The following is a 20,360-nucleotide window of genomic DNA, read 5'->3' as shown; positions in this document are numbered from 1 at the left end:
CTTTGCCTCACAAAGCAAAGAAAAAGCCTATTTCATTTGTGTGAGGATTCTCAAAGTCTGTATGGGGCTTTAGCCTGCCGAGGTCCTGCCCTTCAGAGGGTGTGGCAGGAAAGACGGACCACAGCAAGGCATCATGCAGTGGCACTGGGCCACTCTCGCCGGCATACAGCCACTCAAATGTGAATGGCTTTCCTCAGTTGAGCAAATCAACCTCACTTTTGTGCCAGAATCCATCTGGTTGTAAAATGAGGCTAAAAAAAGAAAACGCGGCTAAAAAAAAAAGAATTGTATCTGAATCCTTAGAACAAAAGGCTGATAGGTCTTAAAACAAAAGGCTTTCTCCTCTACATGTATTTGTCTCTTTGTATCCAAGGTCATATTTTCTTTCTCTCCTCCTAGTAGGCCAGTTCCAGAAACAACATACCAATTTTAAGTGGGGTTGTTGAGCTGGTGGGCCTTCTTAGAAGCAATGGGAAAATGTAGCTACTATTTTCATGATAAAGTCACTGTCCTATATGATTCCCGGTGGCTGTAGTTAGAACGCATCTTTCGCTTTGTTTGTAAAAGAAAAGGTGAAATGGTCAAGCAGATCCCCTGCTGTGCAAACCCAGGTTTGGACAGAACTCGCTTAGTGCTAGTGTCCTCTTGTAACTTATCCTAGTCATGGAAAGGCTTCACCTTTTCTGGGAGGATGGGTTTGTGAGAACTCAGCTGGCTGGGATTTTGAGGATGTCTTTTTTTTTCTTGGGTTCTACCTTTAAAAGTCAAGGTAACAAGGTTTTCATGTGGGGAACTGGAATTTCAATTCAAAGCACATTTTGGGGAAAATGTTCCATAATGCTGGGGTATAGACCAGATGGCATAACTGGGTAGCTTAGAACCGGACAGTACCTTATTCTAGGAGTATTTTATGAAAATTTACAGATGGCTTAACTCTCTTGCATCATGCATGAGAGCTAGCACATGTTTAAGAAGAAAGTAACAATGAAGATGTCATTCCTAGTCTGAGCTCTGTCCTCCCCTCTCCTGAGGCGGCCCGCACATTTCCTCTCGCTCCCTGTTTCCTGATCACTGATGACAATACTGTTCCTTATGCGCCTCACAGAAATGCCAGGAGGACACATGAGATGACATTTATGAAATAACCTGACCACTTTAGAATGAAGTACTCTCTCTAAAGCATAAGCTTTAAATATTATAGTCAGGAAATTACTTGCAAATGATCGTGAACCTCTTCAAGCCTTGTTTGAAAACTCACCCCTTCCAAAAAAGCTTTCCCTGGTTGACCTCACCCATTCCAGTCACTTCTTAATACTTTAGCACCATAGCACTACATCCACATCGTACATTTCACTCTTGACTGATTACATCATAACCTTCTCTGTCCAGCTCCCCACACCGGAAGCCTCGGCACTGTCCTGACTCCTCCCTCTCCCCCACCCCATTTCCAGCAGGTGACCCAAGCTGATCAGTTCCATCTCAGAGTCCTTAGACTCGGCCCTTCCATGGCACGGCCATCGCCTCCTCTCCTCATCCCCTTTCACCTGGTTGTCTGCATCTCCCGCTCCTAGTCTTTCTCACGGTAGCCTGGTCCTTTCCAGTTCCTCCTCCCCTGTGCTTCCGAGAGAGCTTTTAAAAACAGAAATCTGATCCCATCTACTCCTTTTAAAACTCTTCAAACACCTTGGTTTAGCACGTAGGATAGTTCTCACTGGTTGCCAGCCACTCTTCTGGCCTTAACTCTTGCCGCGCTAGACTACCCGCTTCATCCCGTCCCAGGGGCAGTGCTGCTCGAGGTGCGTTGTGAGGTCCCATAGGCACCAGCCTGAAGAACAGCTCCCTGTGTGTTCGTGGCTTCGGGCTGCTGAGCTTTTACGTTACGCGATTCCTATTGCCTTCCATGTCTTCTCCCTACCAAATTAATTCCTGATGGTTTTAACGTTCTAGCTGAAGCCCCACTTCTACCCCAAAGACCTTAGGATCCTCTCTGACCCCTTTTTGTATCGGCTTTCAAGGCACATCCAGTTGCTTCCACTGAATGATGTGCTTGATGTTAAAAAAAAAAAAAAAAAAAAAGTGTCGTTCTGTACTATAACCATTCACTGACCTCATCTATTTCTTCCGATCAGTGATGGGTTCCTGGCAAGCCAAAGACTATGCTTTTTGATTTTGTACTCTGGCCCTCTTGCATAGAGCAGGTCCTCAGTAAATGTCTGCTGAATGCACAGTTGAACTTATTAGTCTGTAGGCATGATCAAGTATCAGCCGCCTGACAAAAACTGCAGTGACGTTAGGCCTTGTGAAAACCTCTGGCTCAAGAAGTCTGCACTCTTGAGGCCAAAAACAGACCCGTGTTGGTCTCCAGGATCATTTATACCATCCAAGTTCTTAAAAAAAGATGGATTTTTTGTTTTCCATGTTAACAAGTCATTTCTTGGTTAACCGAAAATGATTTTCTTGGTTGAGACTGCTTTTGACAAGGCTCTCTCAAGAAAATTCTTCCCTCTTCTTTTACTACCTACAAGCCATAAGATGGTCTAAACAAAGTCCTGAGTGCCTTGGAGTTGAGGATATCAAAGAAGGCAGGTTAAAGAATGTAATTTGTGTACCATCAGATGGACTTGGGAGTGCCCACAGTTTACAGAATCTCTGGGTGAGAAGGGCTCCTGGTTGTTGTGGGAGAGAGGATCTGCCTCTCCCCGCCCGCTTTCTGTAGCCACCGCTAATGACAGCAACGAACAGACAGTGACCCACTCGCGGAAGGAAAGGAAAGTGTCCACGTACAAGGAACCTGGAGTCAGAGCAACTTTCACTTAGCCGGCTTCTGTGGCCAAACAAGGGAGAAGAAGATTTCCATTCAGCAGAAGCATGAGTAGACCTGCAGGTGCAGGCAGGACGCTCTGTCCGATGTCTAGAAAGTATATCTTTGGAAGCCCTGGGTGACACTCATGCCCTCCCAACCATTTCCAGTCACTCCCAAATGCTGGTTTCAGGAATGGCCTGGGATAAGCGAGTTGTGATCAGTGGCGGGCCGTGAGCCGCCTGCGCGAGCCCCACGAGGGCTGGGGTTGTAAGGAGCTGTACGCACAAGGTCTCCTGTCTGCCTCAAGGGAAAGGCACAGATGGTGCAGGAGGTAAGAGCTTGGTTCTGGGGTCCCAGAGGCCTGTGTTCAAACCCTAATTCCGCTGCTTGCTAGCCCGGGAATCCTGGGGTAAGTCATTGACCCTACAGAGCCTCAGGTCCCTCGTTGGTAACAAGGGGGGAAGCAGCATCTGCACCACAGCATCTACACCACAGTACCATATGCCTGGAACACAGTAAGTGGTCAATGAGTAGCAGTTACCGTCATGACTGCCTCTGCACGGTAATCCAAAGTACCTTAGACCTATGGTGATGCCAGTTCACCTGCCACCTGGGTCAAATAACTGTGCCACATTCTAAAATTAACATAAAGGGAGAGAGCCTGACTGAATGAGTGCTGGTCAAATGCTCTGCTGTCCTATTTCCAGCTGATAACTTGGGTTTCCATATTGCCTATAGTTTGACTCCGGGTGTCGTCTCACTCTCAGCATTCTAAAACAGAAGCAGGAAGATGGGATGCTCGAAGCCAGCATGAACAATCACTCGGATATGCCCCCACCCCACACTTTGCTGTGAGTTTCCTTGGTGGTTTCGGTGGCCTCACACAAGACTCTTCGCTGAACAAGGGTAAGATTCCAAGACTGGAATAGGTGGCTGGCAGCTTTTCAACCAAATTCCATTTTATGAAGTCTGTGAATTTACTCAGAATTGAGGTGTTGGCTGGTTGGGGGCAGGTGAGAGGTGTATGAAATCATAGAGTTCTAAGAGGGAAAAAGAGTAGATTAGACTGAAATTCATCCAAAGGATTTAAAATGTGATTTACCTGTGGGCCGGTTCCTGGTTTCAAGTGAAAACCAAAAACAAGTTCAAGGTTCACAATTTTTTCCTCATTTTCTTTAGGTTCATCTACTGAGTCCTAAAACAGAAAAACCCAGCACCATTTATTCCAGACGGGACATTGTGTTTTTACTTTTCCTTCTCATATAAAAGAAATGGTTTCTCAGCACTAGTGTTTCCATTCTAACCTTCTGATTCCCATTTGGTTATTTTGGATTAAGCTCCAAATTCCAATTACTGAAAGCAAGAGAAAGGACACCATAAGCCTTTGAGAGCATTTCCACATGATTCATCTCGCACACCACAAATCGAATGTCACCGTCTCACAAGGTTTTACAATGCCTCTTGCATTGTGCAGTTTTACCCTAGAAATGCACTTAACACCTGAAGGCACGCTAGGAGATGGAGAGTTTCTTAACACTCAAGATCTCTGGAAGCTATTCCCAGAGAGGGGCTGTGTGCCTGCTGGAGCAGATGACAATGAAGGGCCAAGCGGAGGAACAGAATGAACCTCCAGGAGTTCAGAGATGGAAAACCACAGTGAGTGAGTGAGCAGAGTTCTGTGTATTAACTGCAAATATCTACTAATTGTATAACAAAATGGGCCATCCACCTTTAGACTATATTCAAAATAATTTGTCAAAGATGCTAACATATCATTCAGACAATAACCACCCCCTACCGTAACCTTCCCCCCAGGGCTAGCGATAATCTAGAGCCCCAGTATGTGAATTCCTTTAGTGACTTACGTGTGGGACAAAGGCCTCCAGAGACAGGTGGGAGGCCACTGCACTAACCTACAGTGTTAATACCTACCTCCCCTCACCACTAAGGAGTCATGTGTTGTTCTTATCACGAATATATTGTTAATATTTCAACTTACAGGAATCAAGCCTGTTCAATTTATGCACATGCTACTCTTCAGTCAAAGGGCCTTTTGTTGGACAGATAATGATTAAATTTCCCTTCAAACAACAGTTCCCGACATTGGCAAATCTAGGTGTGGATGTGGCAGGTGCATATATCAATAAAATAGCACATTCTCAGTAGAAAAAAAAAAATCTTACCTTAATTAGTGGTGGGAAGTGAAACAAGTTTAGGTAATCGTGGGTTAATTTCTCAATGGCTGACTGTAAAAAAAAAAAAAACAGAAAACAAAAAACACATGACTTTATTAATGATCCGATAGTGCCACAAGAGGATTAAAATTATTGTGTACCTATAAAGGCAATCTTTATTTATGTAGCCCATAAAATATCTTGGGGATGTTATTGTCCACCATCGATGGAGACTAAAAGTGATGGTTCAAAGTATTATAGGAGGTTTGTAATTATTTAATGGAACAGGAAGATATTTTAAAGATGTGAAATCTCAGAGCATTCTTCAAATCCTGGTAGAGAGTCTACTCGTGACAAGTTCATGTTCTGGTGTATGGAATGCACTTGTCGCCCTCAGTAACTACGGGAAAAATGACAAAGAACATGAATATATCACCAGAGACTCCTCAAGGCTGAAATCTCGTGGAAGGATTTACTGCATTGTAAGGGCTATTCTATGGGTGTGTGTGTCCAGCACTCCTTCCCCCAATGAAGCACAAAGAACTCTTCAAGGAAAGGAGGACAATTTAAATCATGATTTTTTTATACTCATCAGGTATAATCCAGCTCTTCTGTGAACTGAACGTATCACGTAGAGAGTAAAAAAAAAGTGCCAATGTGAGGAAAAATTAGATGCATTTTTCAAAGCGAAATGAAAGCTGTTGACACTTGACAATGTAATGAACACTTAGGGATGTTCCTTCCACACAGCCCCTCCACATGAAGGCTTCCAGGCACAGGGAGAAGGATGCTGAGCTGGGCTGAGAGGGACAACTGCGTGGCAAAAGGGTAGGCAGAAGGACCGTTCGCTTTCATGACCCACAGTTTAAGGGCTGAGAGTCTTTCTGAGAAAGTACGCAGACATGACTGTGCTTTCCTTAGTGAAAGAGCAAAGAGTGGCCGGCACAGAGTGAGTGAGTGAGTGAATGTGTGTGTGTGTGTGTGTGTGTGTGTGTGTGTGTGTGTGTGTGTGTATAACACGTCTGACAGGTATCAGGAGGGCTCCTTTAGTCTGGAGATAGTCACCTGGTGTCCTAGCCCCAGAGGCCCAGCTCAAAGCATTATTTAATCCTCATATCTCCATGAGTGGATACCGGAGCGCCCAGAGCAAGCTTCCAACATCCTTTCCCTTTAAACTTTCTCTGTCATATAAGCTTATTTGTTAGACATACCCATGACCCCGCCGAGTTTAGTGGAGCATCACATGTTGGCCAAGCCCCCCCCACATGGCCAGTAACACATCCATGCTTTGGGCGTTTAGGCGGACTTCTGCGACTCCCCTCTCTGGAGAGTCTTCATGCCCATACGCCTTCTCATCCTTGAGTTCCGCGGCGGTCTTGGGTTCCCCCACAGACAACTGGCCTGCTCCTTCTTTCGGAGCTCAAGGCAGACACTCTACTTCACGAGCCAGGCACACTGCCCTGACCCCCTCCCAACAGACTGCTTCCAAGGAGGGCTTTTTCTCTATGAGTGTGTTTCTTGGCTTCTCTGCAGCATTAGACTCTGCTTTTATAAAGCTTTCGCTCTTTGGCGTCTGTGACACCATTCTCTCCTCCTCCTCCTCCTCCTACTTCCTGGGTGGGCATCCCTTTTGTCCTCCTGCCCAGGTTCCTGTGGCCTCTCCTTGCCACAGCCCTCCTTCCTGAAGGTACATGGACCATCAGACAGAGACAGCATCCCAGCCGAAGACTATGTGGTCGGGCATGTACGTGCAGCTGTGCTTTCCTTTTTATTTATCAAGGTGAAATTCACTACCATTAAATTAACCATTTTGAAGTGCGTTCCATCAGCAGCGTTTTGTAGCTTCCCCGTGCTGTGCAGTCCTCCCTTCTGTCTAGTTCCAAAATGTCTGGGGACCCTGTGCCCATTCCTAGTCACTCCCCATTCCCTCCTCCACCCAGTCCCTGGCAACCACTAGTAGGTTTTCCGTCTCGAGGAATTTACCTATTTTCTGGATATTTCACATAAATGGAATCCTACAACATTTGACCTTTGGTGTCCGGTTTCCTTCACCCCACAGGGTGGTTTTGAGGGTCATTCCATGTCACGGTGTGTGTTCACTACGCTTTCCTCCTCGAACATGCAAACCGATCTCTTCCCAGTGGAATCCTTCCCTTCTCTGTTCCCATTTTCAAGACACCAGCGAGGCCTTATTATTTTGTGTCATAACCTCTGAACTGGTCTTTCAAAATCCAGCCTCTCCTTTCTAATCTACTCCACAACTTCCAGAAGCAAAGTTTTAAAACATGTCAGATCTCAAAACTTCCAGTACTCCCCAGAGCGGGTCAAATGCCAGACGCCTGGCCGGAACCCCTGAGCTGTCTAGAGTCTGGCCTTGCCTCCCCTCTGCTTCTGGGGCCTGAGGCCTCTCCAACCAAGTGAGGCTTCCATCAGACAGTCACCTCTTACTCTTTGCATCGGACCCGTTTTTTCTGTTCCCTTACACTCTCTTCTGTTTCTTTCTCTCTTAACTCCTTATTCTGTCTGGATTCTTGTTCTTGCCTTTCCTGCTCCTGTCTACATTTCAAATTCTGCCCTTCTCCAAGATCCAGCTCAAAGGTCCACCCCACTCCAGGTCCAGCCCACTCTCGCTGTCCCCCACCACCCCCCGCAAGCAGAGGGAGAGAATAGCAACTTTGCTCCCAACTTCCAAGGCTCTTCTGAGAAGTTGTATGTACATGTTTTCCCTCTTCTCTGGGACATACAGTCCTCGAGGGCAGGATTCTTCTCTGTATGTGCACAGGCCCAGACTTGCAGTGAGTACATGTTCCCAGATTTTGCTGAACAATGATAAGTTTGGACATCGCTTGCCCTAATGATACCAGCCAGCATGGAGGGGGCACTTTGTCCTAGGCCAGCTCGGGATATTTAAATCACTATGGTTTTGTGATGTACAGCTTCCCTACCCGCTTTCCTCCTAACAGCTCCTTAAGGAAATGTTGGGTCCTTTATCAAAGACAACAGAGGGGAAGGGGATGTGGGAGCATCTTATCTGTCTTCTGCCAAATAGGACAAGATTTACCACATTGCTCTGCTGGAACCCTGAAATTTCTCTGCACCAGAGAAAATAATTTTTTCCTACCGCAGCCCACGTAAGCCAGCTCAGCTTTTCAAGATGGACATGCCCACCACCCAGAGGTCAAGGTTAAATTACTCGCCAGCCATTGCGATGTATGTTTAGGCATGAGGTTTCCTACCCGTATCCTAAAGGGGAAAAGATAGTGAGGTTAAGGCTAAGGCATCACCCAGCCAGCGCTGAGGGGCTGTAAAGATATTCCTTGCATGGGTCCCGGGCCCACCAAACAGAGGTAGATGGGTTCTCTCTGGACCTCAGAGGGGATTTCTTTGAAAAGGCCACATCGGTGGCTCTAACTGAAGTAAAGGGAAAAGTACTTATGTAGGTAGAGACTTGGTGAGATGAGGGTTTGGCTAAGAAGCTGCTTTTTTTTTTCTTTTTTAACAATTCCTTCTTTGATTTCTCTTCTTTCCAACCTGTGCCCACTCCTCCATCCGCCCACACTGGGGTTGAGGAAGTTCAGGGAAAAAACTGATTTTATCCTGAGATCTCTCTTGAAACAGACCTCTGACTAATAACAATGTCCACACAGATGCCAGCAATTACCTGGTTTGAGTAACTAAAGAGCAAGACAAAACAGATCTGGTTGCTAAACTACAAAAAATAATAATAAAGTCAACAGCAACAAGAACAGGTTTAGCTTTGCAACTGTTCAAGACTGTTCAAGGTGTGAGGGGACATGTTAGGATTTCCTGAGAAATCGAAGGACAAATTCCCCACGTGGTGGTGTCAGGTACAGGTCAGAATTACAGATGCGGTGAACCGAAGGCGTGTCCCCACGACGTGAGGTGCTATGGTTGCTTCGCGTTTGCCCAGTCTGTGGATGGGTCCAGCGTCTTTAGGGACTCCCAGTGGGTACCCAGCCCCCCTGGGCTTAAATGAAGTCGCCTCTTTGCCTGCTGGGTGGAGGGCAGTTCTGCAGGCACCCCACCACCATGTGTCCAGTCCTGGCACACAGCATTCTCCCACTCTGCCTTTCCACCAGCAGTGCCTTACCCTCGGAACACCTCTTCCCCCCACATCCCCTTCACCAGGTTCACGCCTGCTTGTCCTTCAGCTCTCCTCCTTAACTTCTCTGCAGCAGACTTCCCTCAGTCAACCTCACGCCTCCTTTGTGGCATTTCCTACAGCTGTCATTTGATCTTTCTTGCATGATTAACACCTACCTATCTTTTCTACTAGACTGGAGATTTCTGGAGGCCCTGGAGTGACATGCGGGTGTATCTAGGGGACTTCTGCCGTGCCCAGTGCTAAGCCTTTTGCTGTTGGACTATGAGGAGGGGGGAGGGGGTCCCTTGGGGACGGCAGCTAGTTATCAGCTGGTGTTTAAGTATTTCAGTACTGCAAGAGCCCATATGTTCATGGGCGTATCCTCAGCCTCGGACACAGGGTCTGCTATGGGGTGGGGGCTCAGTAAGGATCATTGACCAACCGTCCTCCCTCTCTGAGGTACCTTCAGGTGAATGATGTGCCCCTTGGAGACAATGCCCATGTCTTTCAAGTCTTCTTCCTCCAGGAGCAGCAGTCGCTTTCCTGTGATGTTGTTTTCCTTGAACAGGCTTGCATATATGCTCATCTCCGCTGAAGAGTCCCCTGAAGGGATCAGAAGGCAGAACAGCATTAGACGAAATCCTGTCCAGAGCAAAGTTAACTGCATGAATTAAGAAGGGTAAGTTATTCCACTTGCCTTTTCTGACGAGCTGCTGAACCCAAAAATACTGTGAAAGAGAGGACATACATGGTTTTCAAGATTCACACGTGCTCAGTGGCCAGACGTCACAGTAAAACACACTTTCAGTCAATTAAAATAACTAATTTTGCACCGTAATTTTCTGACTCACCCACAAAGGGAGAACCAAAGACATTTGTTTTATGGTTTTAAAACTTTAAGCTTTCAAGGAGGAGAAAGCCCTCCCTGTGGAAGCCTTGGGACACTTAAGGGAATGTTGGTTTTCCTCCTCATTTGGGAGATTAAAAAAAAAAATTCTTCAAAAAAGCTCTTACTTATAATGATTTTTCTCTTCCCCTGCTGGTGGTCCCTGGGGTTACCAAGGGGTACGGGTGTACCCGGGAACTGTATGAGGAACAGGGACCGCACAGCAGTGGGCAGAATGTACCCTTTGTTCTGGGCCTGGTCAGGAAATAGCTGTGAGGCCCAAGACAAGTTACAGCTGGGAGCTTCCTGTGTAGAAAGAAGTTGGACCCAGTGACCCTCAGTCCTTGAATTTCCCTTGGCACGTGTTTACTGGTAGCCTCTCACATAGATGGAAGGGAGGCCAGACCCAGTCCCAGCAATTCTCTGGGGAGCCCTTGACCCTGGGATTTTATTTACATGGCTTGAAAACCACTCGAACTCAGAGCAAAGACTAAAAATAACTGTTGGAGCTTACTGCTTTCATCCCCTCTCTCGCTGTGTCTCTCTCTGTCAAATAAGATCTTAAAAAAATATATAATGTATATAAAAAACTTTCTTCTCAAATGTAATGGGCCAGCTTTGCAGCTGGAGTTAAAGAGATTCTGCCCATGAATAAAGGAGATCCTAAGTTTTTCCTTGTTAAGCAGGGCTGGTGGGAACTTTACAGTCAAGGAGGCCTGAGGAATGGGAAGAAGTAGAGGCAAGTGGCACCAGGTTTTCTCACCCTATACTATAAGCCAAAGAAGTTAGCTTATATCAAAAGCAGTTTTACTTCACCAGAATGCCATAGGCAGGAAGGAGAATGCCCCAGTCCAGGAACCAGGTTGAGTTAGGTAAATAGACCTTCCCAAGTGTTTCTGGTAGTGAGCTTGCACACTGTGGCCTCTGGGCTGTTCCCTGGGCAGGGGACTTGCTAAGGCTGGCATTACCGCTGCTTTTCATATGCGGATACCTGAAGCATATACAGGGGACCTGGACAGACATAAGCCCCTGGAGTCTCCGATCAAGAATTCTCTGGACCTTTCACTAAAGAAACAGTGAGATGCAACAGCCTAAGAAGGATTGCCCCTCAGGGTTTCTACCCAAGTGTAAAGTCTAGAACTTCCTTTGGACTGAAACAATCTGTCCTTGTCCTCTGGCTCCAGCTGCAGAGAATGTCTGGGCGCTCATGGCCATTCCTCCTTGGGAAGGCCAGAGTAAAGATGGACCTGTCACTTCCAAACAGGCCTGAGGTAGGAAGGAAAACCAGTTCGGCAGAATCCCAGCTAGCACTGCCTTTACCAGATCTTTCTCCACTGTGGTTCAAGTCCATCCCTGGTATTTTAGGAAAACTTAAGATCAATTTTTTTTTTTTTTCACATATGTTCACTTGGTATCCTGGATCACTCCTGTAACGTTGTCATTGGTATTCATGATCGTATTCTGGAATACCTTTCAGAGCAAATAGGGAGGTGGAATCCTCTTGTAAGATTTGAAGAGATACTTGCTTTGCTCTTGAGGCCTTATTTTAAATCATTACTGCATTAAAAATAGAAAAACAAGGAATTTGTCAACTTCTCCTAGTGCGACTTTCCTAAGGCCCAGACCCCTCTGGCTGCATTTGTGACTTGTGGACGAATGTCTGAACCACCTGCCCGGGGCCAAACTAGGCGTTAACAGAAGCCAGCTTACCACGTCGTCTTCAGTCCATGAGCCAATCTCAAAGGAGGGCAGCAGCTGCATGGGAAATATGAATGCAGTGAAAAACAAAAGCAATATTATCATTGTCTTTTTGGTTTATCCCTTGTCTTCCCATCTTAGCTTTCGGCTGCTGCTCTGGCTTGGTGCCTCCTGCAGGTTATGTTCAATGGGAAGCCCCTTTCCTGACTTTCCTGACTTTTCCGGAATTTCGCAGTGCTCCAAGCATCGTGCCCACAGAAACCAACCACGGGCACCAGCTTCTTCTCTGTAACAACTCCTTGCACTTGGTGAGCTGTGGCAGTGGGACCGTAGATCTTGAGATTGTCCTCTCTTGGTACTTGGCACACACACCTCCCGCAACAGGACTTGGCAGTTAAGGAGTTTCTGACGTATGCCAGATACCAGAGCCTCCTTTGGAATTCCCAGTCAACAGGGGGATCATATGATTATTAAGGAAAATTCCAAAGCAACCAACCCCTTGGTGATCAGATGACTTGCATGCTTCTTCTTACAGGAGAATTTCTAAGTGGTTAAGCAAATGACTCACTTACATTAATCAAATATTAGGACCCATGGATGGAGAAGGACAAGTGAGATGGGACTCTGTCCCAAGAAACCCAGGTTGCAGAGTTTGCTGTAATGAAAACTCAACTAACCTCCCTATTAGGTGTAGACACGAAAGGCAACTCTGCAAAAGAACTTTAGCCTGCATCATTTTCAAAGCCAGAGAGCTTCTTGCTTGAGTAGATGCCCATGGCCATAGCCTAAATGAGACATGCCTACATGATCTGAAAAAAACTGGTGTGTCCTGTGTCTTGAATGAAAAAATCTGCCACAGCCATTAGCCTTAACTAACTTACCTCACCAGAATGGTTGGATTGCTCATAACATGGCAGTGTCTTGCAACCTTTGTTAAGATATTTTTTTGTGAATGAGTTGGAAAAAAAAGTTGAATTTGGTTGCTTTTACTATTACTCTAAAAATCAGAGGGTGGGTGAGTTAATCCTTCTAATTTGCAAATATTTTGAACTCACATGCTCTAATCCCAGCTAGGAAACGTATGCCCCTCCCTTCCAGCAGCTTTTAATTTAATGGGGGTGAAACAAATATGGATTATAGATGGAGGAGTTCAAGGCTGCCTTCGTGCTGGTTCACTCGGAGCCTGGCAGTGCCTGCCATACGATCCTGGGTAAATTTTTGTTAAACCATGTTGCTGAATGAATACGACTGTGAGGTATAGTAACTAAAATGCTCAATTCTCTGGTACAGAATTCAATGCCTGTGGATTTACCAGGGAAAAGCGAGGGTTTCACAGACTAAGATGGGGGGAACGGAAGGCAGGGTGGGTTTAGCTGAGTACTACAGGGCAAGGAATAGAGAAGTTACTCTGGGTGAGGAGAAGCAAGAAGTCGAAACACCGACAGTGGTGTGGGGGAGAGGAAGGAAGGAGGGCACATTTGCCTTACCGGAGCACTGGACGTGGTGGAGGATAAAGGAAAATGCTTAACAGCTTTGCTTAAAATGCTTAAAATTCTCTCTGGCAGTGGTTAAAATCTCTAGGGAGCTAAGTAGATTATAAAAAAAAAAGAAAAAAAAAAACCCCAAACCCGCAAGTTACAATATATTTGAATGTGTAGGGTTTGAATATTATGGCTAAGTGGCAAGCGTAGAAATCACTGCTATTCTGTAGGTACCCAGGTGCCCTCGTTCCCTCAGGATTGCCCCTCTCCTCCTCTGAAATACTTGATATATGTTGGAATCGTCACAGGCACTCACCTGCTTCAAGGATGCAGAAAGGAAAATGACTTGAAGAAAATCTAAAACTGAATTTGATCACAGAAAATATATAACAGGTCTTACATCTTCACAGGGCAGCTGAATACAGCTGCAGAAACATGTCATTCCCTTTGCCCATCACGGAAACTGATGTGAAATAAGGAACTTCTCCAAAGAGTTCGAGGACCAACAGACTGAGTTACAGAACTATTTCCCTGCACCAAGGTTAGCCTCTCTGGGGAGTGGGGTGTGTGTGTGTAGTGTTTTGTTTGTATATAGACCCTGAATGGTGTGCTAAACAAAATAGGTAAATAAGTGTTTCTTAAATAAAAGTTGTACGTCACTACTAATCAAAACTAATATATTTGGTTTTAGGGTCCAAAGGAGAGGGGAAGAGTTCTAAGAGTGGCTGAAGATGACGCCAAGAGGAAAGGCATAGATTCGGTTTGCTAACCCCTCTGGCAGGACTCCTGCCCCAGGCTGGCAGAGATCAGTGAGGGGGAAGGCAGGAGCCAGGCACTGCTTCAAGATGGTTTGAATTTGGCAAGACTGGGGGTAAGAGTTAATGATCTCCAGCCACATCGTGGTTTACCATTTCCTTTATGCTCTCTGTACCTTCTTAGCATGTGAGTGTCTGCTGTAGGGTGAGCTTTAAGATTTTCATTCTTTGGGGATTAAAAAAAAAAAAAGCACCTCATGACTGTCCCCTCACTCTACAGATTCGTTACTTACACCCAACTGATTTCGGGAGAGGAAAGCTCACATTTGTGTGCATGTGCGTGACAGTGATGCCTTCCAAGGATGTTGGGAATCCAATCTAACAAAGATCGGATATACACAGCAACACATAACAAAGGGATTTACTGTCAAAACGTTTATTGCAAAATGGAGTCTTAAAACAAAGAAAAGCAGAGAAAAGTTCACATCAAAATGAAATGTATGACACCAACTTAGATTTCTGAATACATTGTGGACTCTGTGCCGGAATATCAAATTCCAACTACGAAATCAGTAGCTGAGTCGTCTTACCACACACGAGTGAAACGGAATCTTCCATACAAACATTATACACGATATTTGGCATAGGGTTTGCTCAGAATAACATTGTAATAGAATAGTTGAGGAAAAAAGGTTTTGTTTAAAAAAAAAGTGATAATGCCATCCTCTATTCAAAGCGCACACTCAATATAAATATTTTCTATTATTTAGTACAAATTTTGTTCAAAAGAGTGCAAAAGCAGTTTGTGCAGTGTAATGTACCTGACGTTAAAAGATAAACTATTCTGCACATTATATAAAATAATTAAGGTAGGTGCTGAAAATGCTAGTTGTAAAGTCAGTAATCACATGCCCAAAAGCTCCCCCCCTCCCCTCCTCAGGCCACATAATGCAATTCGGCAGAGTCCGAGGGGAACCCCCACTAGCCCTCGGCTTCCCTGGTGTACACTCGTTTTCCATGGCAGAAATGCTACTGTTTGCAGGCTATGCCACAATCTAGAGAACGGACCAGATTCTTCTCTCTGGCCAGGCTTAAAGCCAGAACAGGAAAACAGCCTGACTCCAAAGCCACAAAAGGTGCCTGATTATAGAAAAATGATGCCCTATTACGAACGTGGTGTGGTGAGACACTGCTGGTTGTTAACAGGCCCACAACGAGTCTAGTGTTAGCAAAAACCCAAAAAAGTATCAATGTTGAACTCCGAATAGCTTTTCTAATGAGCTTGTACGAAACGCTCCCTACTCCAGAGAGCGCGCGGAGGACTAAAGTTCCGTATGTCCCAGAGAAGTCACACCGCCGGCTCTCTGCCGCATCTCGCCTCCGATTCCTTGACTTTAATGGGGATCCGTTTTGAATAGCTCAGCTGTTGCTTAGGTCTAACAAATCTGCTGCCTGTTAGAAATCACTGGCTGAACGCTGGCCCTCAGCCTTTCCAGAGCATCCCAAACAAGCGTACTCTGTGCCTTCAACCCCTTCCCCTGGGTTAAGTATAAAATATTAAAATGTGATTTTCCTTCAACAGAAGGCCCTTTTAAATTAACCTGACTGCTCTGCAGGACCGAAGCTTCCTCAGGGATGTGTTTCTGTTTTATTTATTTTGGATTAGTGTGATAGAGGAGAGTGAGCCCCTCCCCCAGGTACATTTTGGGGTTTTATGAAGTTTCCATCAGGGGAAAGAAACCATTTTTCCACAAGTGGGGATTTAAGATAAATGTCACCAACCTATACAATTCAGATTGTACAGTAGCTGTCATTTTGAAACTGTGTCTTTTGAGTCGAGCAAGTTTGTTTAGGGGCAGGGTGGGGGGGGTGAGTTGGGAGAACTCTGAAACTGTCAGGGTTAGCAAGTTTCTCCGTGGGGGGAGGGGCACTGCTGTTGGTACTGTGGGTGGAGTCCTTCACTGGGTGGAGCTGCCCAGGGCTGCTGGGCACTCAACCGCACCCCTGGTTCCGGTGAGGACCCAAACTCTGCCCCAGCACTTGCGAACACCATTAGGGGCCCCAGATGAAAGTGGCTGGTAGGGTGTTCTCATATTCTGTATGATCGGCTTTCTGAATACAGAAAAAAAGACTAGTTATATTCTCAGTTGTATGACTCTGACGATATCACCAGAGTTTCAATTATCATTTTGAATCTCTCAATTTCTTAGGGTTTCTTTAATTATTCTCTTTATAAATGTACATTCTTGTAAGTCAGGTAATTGGAAATACATCCAGCAGCAAGAAATTGCCATTTCAAAAACTGATCTGGAAAGTGAATTAGAGGCAGCACAATTAACATCATCTTTAGAAATTCTATGTAATAAACAGTTCTTTTAAGAAGTGATAAAACTAATAATAGAGTCTAAAGATCTTCTAAATCATCTTTACAGATAGAGTGAGACCACTTTAAAATTTTGGTTATACGATTCAGATTTTAGGGATGTTCAAACCCGCAGAAAGACACTGATTTGGAACAAGAGAGTAAAATAATGCCACGTGGTAATTACAGTAGAATTCCAAGTGGAGAACAGTTTTAAGTTTCTCACTGAAGCTTTCAATTCTGCTGTATCCTAAACCCCTGAGGTTTCTTTTTGGTAGAGTACTGAGCTACAGTCATCCTGGGGATACTGGTGAGGAAAGTGACAGCACTTGAGAGATTGGGAACTATTACCTCATTAACGGTAAAACCTTGGTCTGAGTATAGAGTCCTATTACCTTTCTCTTTTGCCCTAATTAGCTACTTTCATGAAGGCACCAAAATTTTATGTGTAATTATAATAGGCTTATATGTAAATGAAGAAAAATGTCAGTTTCCTTCTATTTATATGTTCTAATTTTGTTGACGATGATTCTTAACTGAGAGACAAGATTTACATTCTTACGTAAAGTGCACAGATCCCAAAATTCGCAGAGATCCCCTTATCAGTGCAGCCTTCTCTGCCCACACTGTCCACTCCGCGGCACTCCCCCATGTGCCATCCTCTTTCCCCGCTCCCCTTTTCAGCATGCACTTGTCAACCGTTTACATACTAGTAAGGCATTTGTTTTGTTGATGTCAGGCTCTGCGGACATGGATGTCCTGTGGCGCAAGCATGGCCCCCTTGCTGCGCCCTGGAGCAGGACCTGGCACAGACGGGGGCCTCAGTGAGTATCCGTGGAACGGATGACTTTCTCTTTACCCCAAAAGATGGGCAAGAGGCTTTTAAACTGCTTCCTCTTTGGCTCTCTCCTTCAGGTTGCTGGACCACAGTGATTCGGATGTGCCCCGAAGTCAAGAGTTGAAAACCAGCCCTCTGCCCTGCTCCCAAGGTTCTGCTTGAGGGGCTCAGCTTGAGGGAGGGAGCACGGCTCTGCTGAGCACAGACAGGATGCCTGTACGTGTTCCTGCCTGGGTGCCGCCAGCACCAGCTCACGTCGGCTCCTAGGGAACCCATCTTCTAGGGGAAAGGTCTGCCTATCCGTTGTTTTTACCTAGTCTGTGGGTGGTGGCAGGGCCTCAGCTGCATAGTCTTCAAAGAGCAACAGATTAAATTTGTTTATATGGTTCATATTCTAGGAATGTTCTCTTCTACCTTTCCTGCAAGCCGTTCACTTTAACTTCCATTTCCTGCGACTCAACAAGCATGACTTGAGATTGATAGTTTAGTTCTCCAGGTTACTGTAACTACTTTTTTTTTAGTAACTTTTCACTGGCTAACACTGACTGACCACTTGCCATGGGCCTGGTACTGTGTTCATAAAACACACACACTGTGTTACATACATTATTTCACTTAATCCTCACAACAGTCCTTTGAAGTGGGTCCTGTTATTATTCCCATGTCAAAAATGAGCAGACACACAGAGGTTAAATAATTTTTAACAGATTGCACAGCCATTTTGAATCCTAACTTGACTCCAGATTCTTCTCTTTATCACTCTGGTATATAGGCTATGCTACATTTCACACCCAGAACATTTTAATGGTTATTTTTCTCCAAATAAAGCTGGCACAGCGTACTGATCATTCTGTGATATTTTTCAGCTGTTAATAGGGATTAGAAGCATGTCATGTTTCAAATTTTGAGAAGCTTTTTATGACTGAATATACTTGGAAATAGTATTAGATAATATCTGTGATGATATCCTTTCTTAAATTTCCCATAAAAAGAATCATCAGAAGTATTTTAGTGTAATAGTCAAATGAATGGCACTTCTTTCCAATACAGGCTGAAAAAAAGTTTTTGTGCCTTGGCCTTTCTGTGTGTGTGTGTGTGTGTGTGTGTTGTAGTTTTTTTTTTTAATCAGTGTTTTATAGTTTAAACAAGCTTTGACAAATATAACATTCTGAGAATATTACTCTGGCGAACTAGGTTTTCGGAGAGACACCTACATTTACTTCTGTTTAACAGTGGCATGGCTGAGTCAGGGTCAAAGGGAAAAAAAAGACCACTCTGGAAGGCTGGATTTGATATAAAAAGGACCCTTCATCCTATACTTCTGTCTCAGTAAGTATAACTTATCCTTGCCATTCCTTTCATAATCTTTAGTTCCCTCTTTAAAACCTCTCTACATATATCTAGAACCCAGGATGCTCCTTTCCCACTGGGGGTGCAGAGCGGGTCTGTGTCCCCACTTGATATCAGCTTGCAAGCAGCCCTTTAAGACCATCTCTTTCTCCTTTTAGAAACTAAGCCTCAGATAACAGTGTTGTTCAGAAGCTTCCAGGGCTAGCACTGGTATGAAAGCCTGCAACATCTGCTGTTGGCTTCAAATGAGAGTATTTCTTCTTCCAGTGTATTACTGAGAACATCTCTCAGGTTTTACTGTGAGTAGTTGTGCCATTAAGTATTGAAAATTTGTGGCGTTTCGGTATTTCTGAAGAAGTATTTGTTATAGTCTTCTTTCATCTCAGTTTTTTTATTGTTAGATTTTGTTGTCACTATCAATTATTTCTGACAGTGCAGTGTAATACCATAAGAAAAAAAAATGTAGTGTGTTACAGGAAAATCAGTGTCAGAGAAGAATTAGGAGGTAAGAGTGCTTTTTCAAAATGTAAGTCTTCTTAAGCAATTAAATAAATGAAATCAAATCAAATACAAACATTAAAGTATTTGTTTAAAAAAAAAAGAAAGCCACAATGTAATTAGTTAAAACTACTATATTGTAATAGAATCACAGATTTCTATAATCAGGCACCATATTTGCTGACTCATTAAATATACCCTTCTGCCTTAATTCCCCCCACTAACCCCCCATTTTTCTGTAAGCAGGGAAAAAAAAAAGTAAAATCATTCAAGAAATGACTGTCATAGAAATGTGATTGGCCTAAAAATTCAGTGCTCAGTTTTCTACTTCCTTACTGGTTTTTGTACAGACTGAGATAGCAAGTTTCTTCCGTTTTTCCACACATTTTCCATTTTATTATTTTGCTTTCTGCTTTCATTCACTATTATTATCCATGTCATTATCCTCCTCATCACCGTCATCATCATCATCATCGTCACCTTCTGACAAGTCAAAATCACTGAACCCCAGGGCCATGTTGACCTTCTTCCCCCTTCTCTTAGATGTGGTTTTGGAAGAATTCTGCTTGGCTTGCATGTTTATCTGCATCCCAGAATGCAGCACAGCTCCTGCTTTGTTCATTGAGAAGATATCCCCAAAGCCCATCAGCATCATGGCCTGCAGACTTTGGTTCATGCCATGGCCCTCCCCGTTACTTGCTGCTGTGATCTGACATGACATCTCTGCACTGTTTGACTCCTCTGTCTTAGATTCAAAGTAAGACTCCTCAGACATTCTTGCAGCAAGAGGCAAGAGAAGCTATCATGAGGGAAGAAAGGACAGAAGTAAAAAGAGAAATTAGGACCAATTTAAATAAAGCAAACAGATACCACAAAATTAGTGGGTGCTGCACAGAAGGTAAATGATTAGTGAAACAAATGAATGTAGGGAATTACTAGAGAATTTATTTAATGGCACGTTTGGCTTCAGCGTATTTGCCATAATTTATAAATGACAGAGTAAATCACAACCAAAAGTTTGCAAAGCATCACAACAGGCCAAATTTTCAAATGGGAAGGAAGTTCCAAGTTTTAAGCTCTCATTTCACTTAAAACAAAAGTAGTTTTGAGGACTGCACTTAATTTTTCCCAATTTCACTTTCACGGAGACATTTAGCTAACTATTAAATTAAAAAAGAAATTAAGTAGAGATTAAATCTCAAGTAAAAAAAAAAAATCAAGAAACCTTGTACCAAAGAATAAAGCTTAGAGGAAGCATGAAAACAGTTCAGTAGTCAGTACCCTTCTACGGAAATCTGGGCCATTAATCTCCTTTTTATCTAGATTACTATTTGAATCTAAACTAAAAACGAGTCTAGAATTCACTGGTTTCCATTTATTATTACAGCCAGATGTAATACTGGTTATTCA

The 20,360-nt window shown here is 44.2% G+C and overlaps 1 protein-coding gene across 2 annotated transcripts in view; it reads right to left on the bottom strand.

Moving 5' to 3' along the window:
• The window catches only part of LOC111143469 (mitogen-activated protein kinase kinase kinase 20), a 178,799-nt gene that overhangs the window by 22,580 nt on the left and 135,859 nt on the right, over positions 1 to 20,360 (bottom strand). The window contains exons 12-16 of one of the 2 annotated variants that reach the window (XM_022497239.1): positions 11,679 to 11,723; positions 9,780 to 9,810; positions 9,546 to 9,685; positions 4,987 to 5,049; positions 3,906 to 3,998 (exon numbers count right to left, since the gene is read on the bottom strand). In XM_022497239.1, the coding sequence (XP_022352947.1) occupies positions 3,906 to 3,998; positions 4,987 to 5,049; positions 9,546 to 9,685; positions 9,780 to 9,810; positions 11,679 to 11,723 (372 nt within the window). Of the gene's footprint in view, positions 1 to 3,905; positions 3,999 to 4,986; positions 5,050 to 9,545; positions 9,686 to 9,779; positions 9,811 to 11,678; positions 11,724 to 14,832; positions 19,750 to 20,360 lie in introns of those variants that run through there. The other variant, XM_022497249.1, reaches the window with a different exon arrangement.

The sequence above is a fragment of the Enhydra lutris genome, unplaced genomic scaffold (assembly GCF_002288905.1).
Source record: "Enhydra lutris kenyoni isolate GAN:26980312 unplaced genomic scaffold, ASM228890v2 scaffoldscaffold1, whole genome shotgun sequence".
In the NCBI taxonomy this organism is placed as follows: Eukaryota; Metazoa; Chordata; class Mammalia; order Carnivora; family Mustelidae; genus Enhydra; species Enhydra lutris.
The sequence above is the reverse complement of the archived record's forward strand: the minus strand, read 5'-3'. Positions and strand labels throughout refer to the sequence as shown.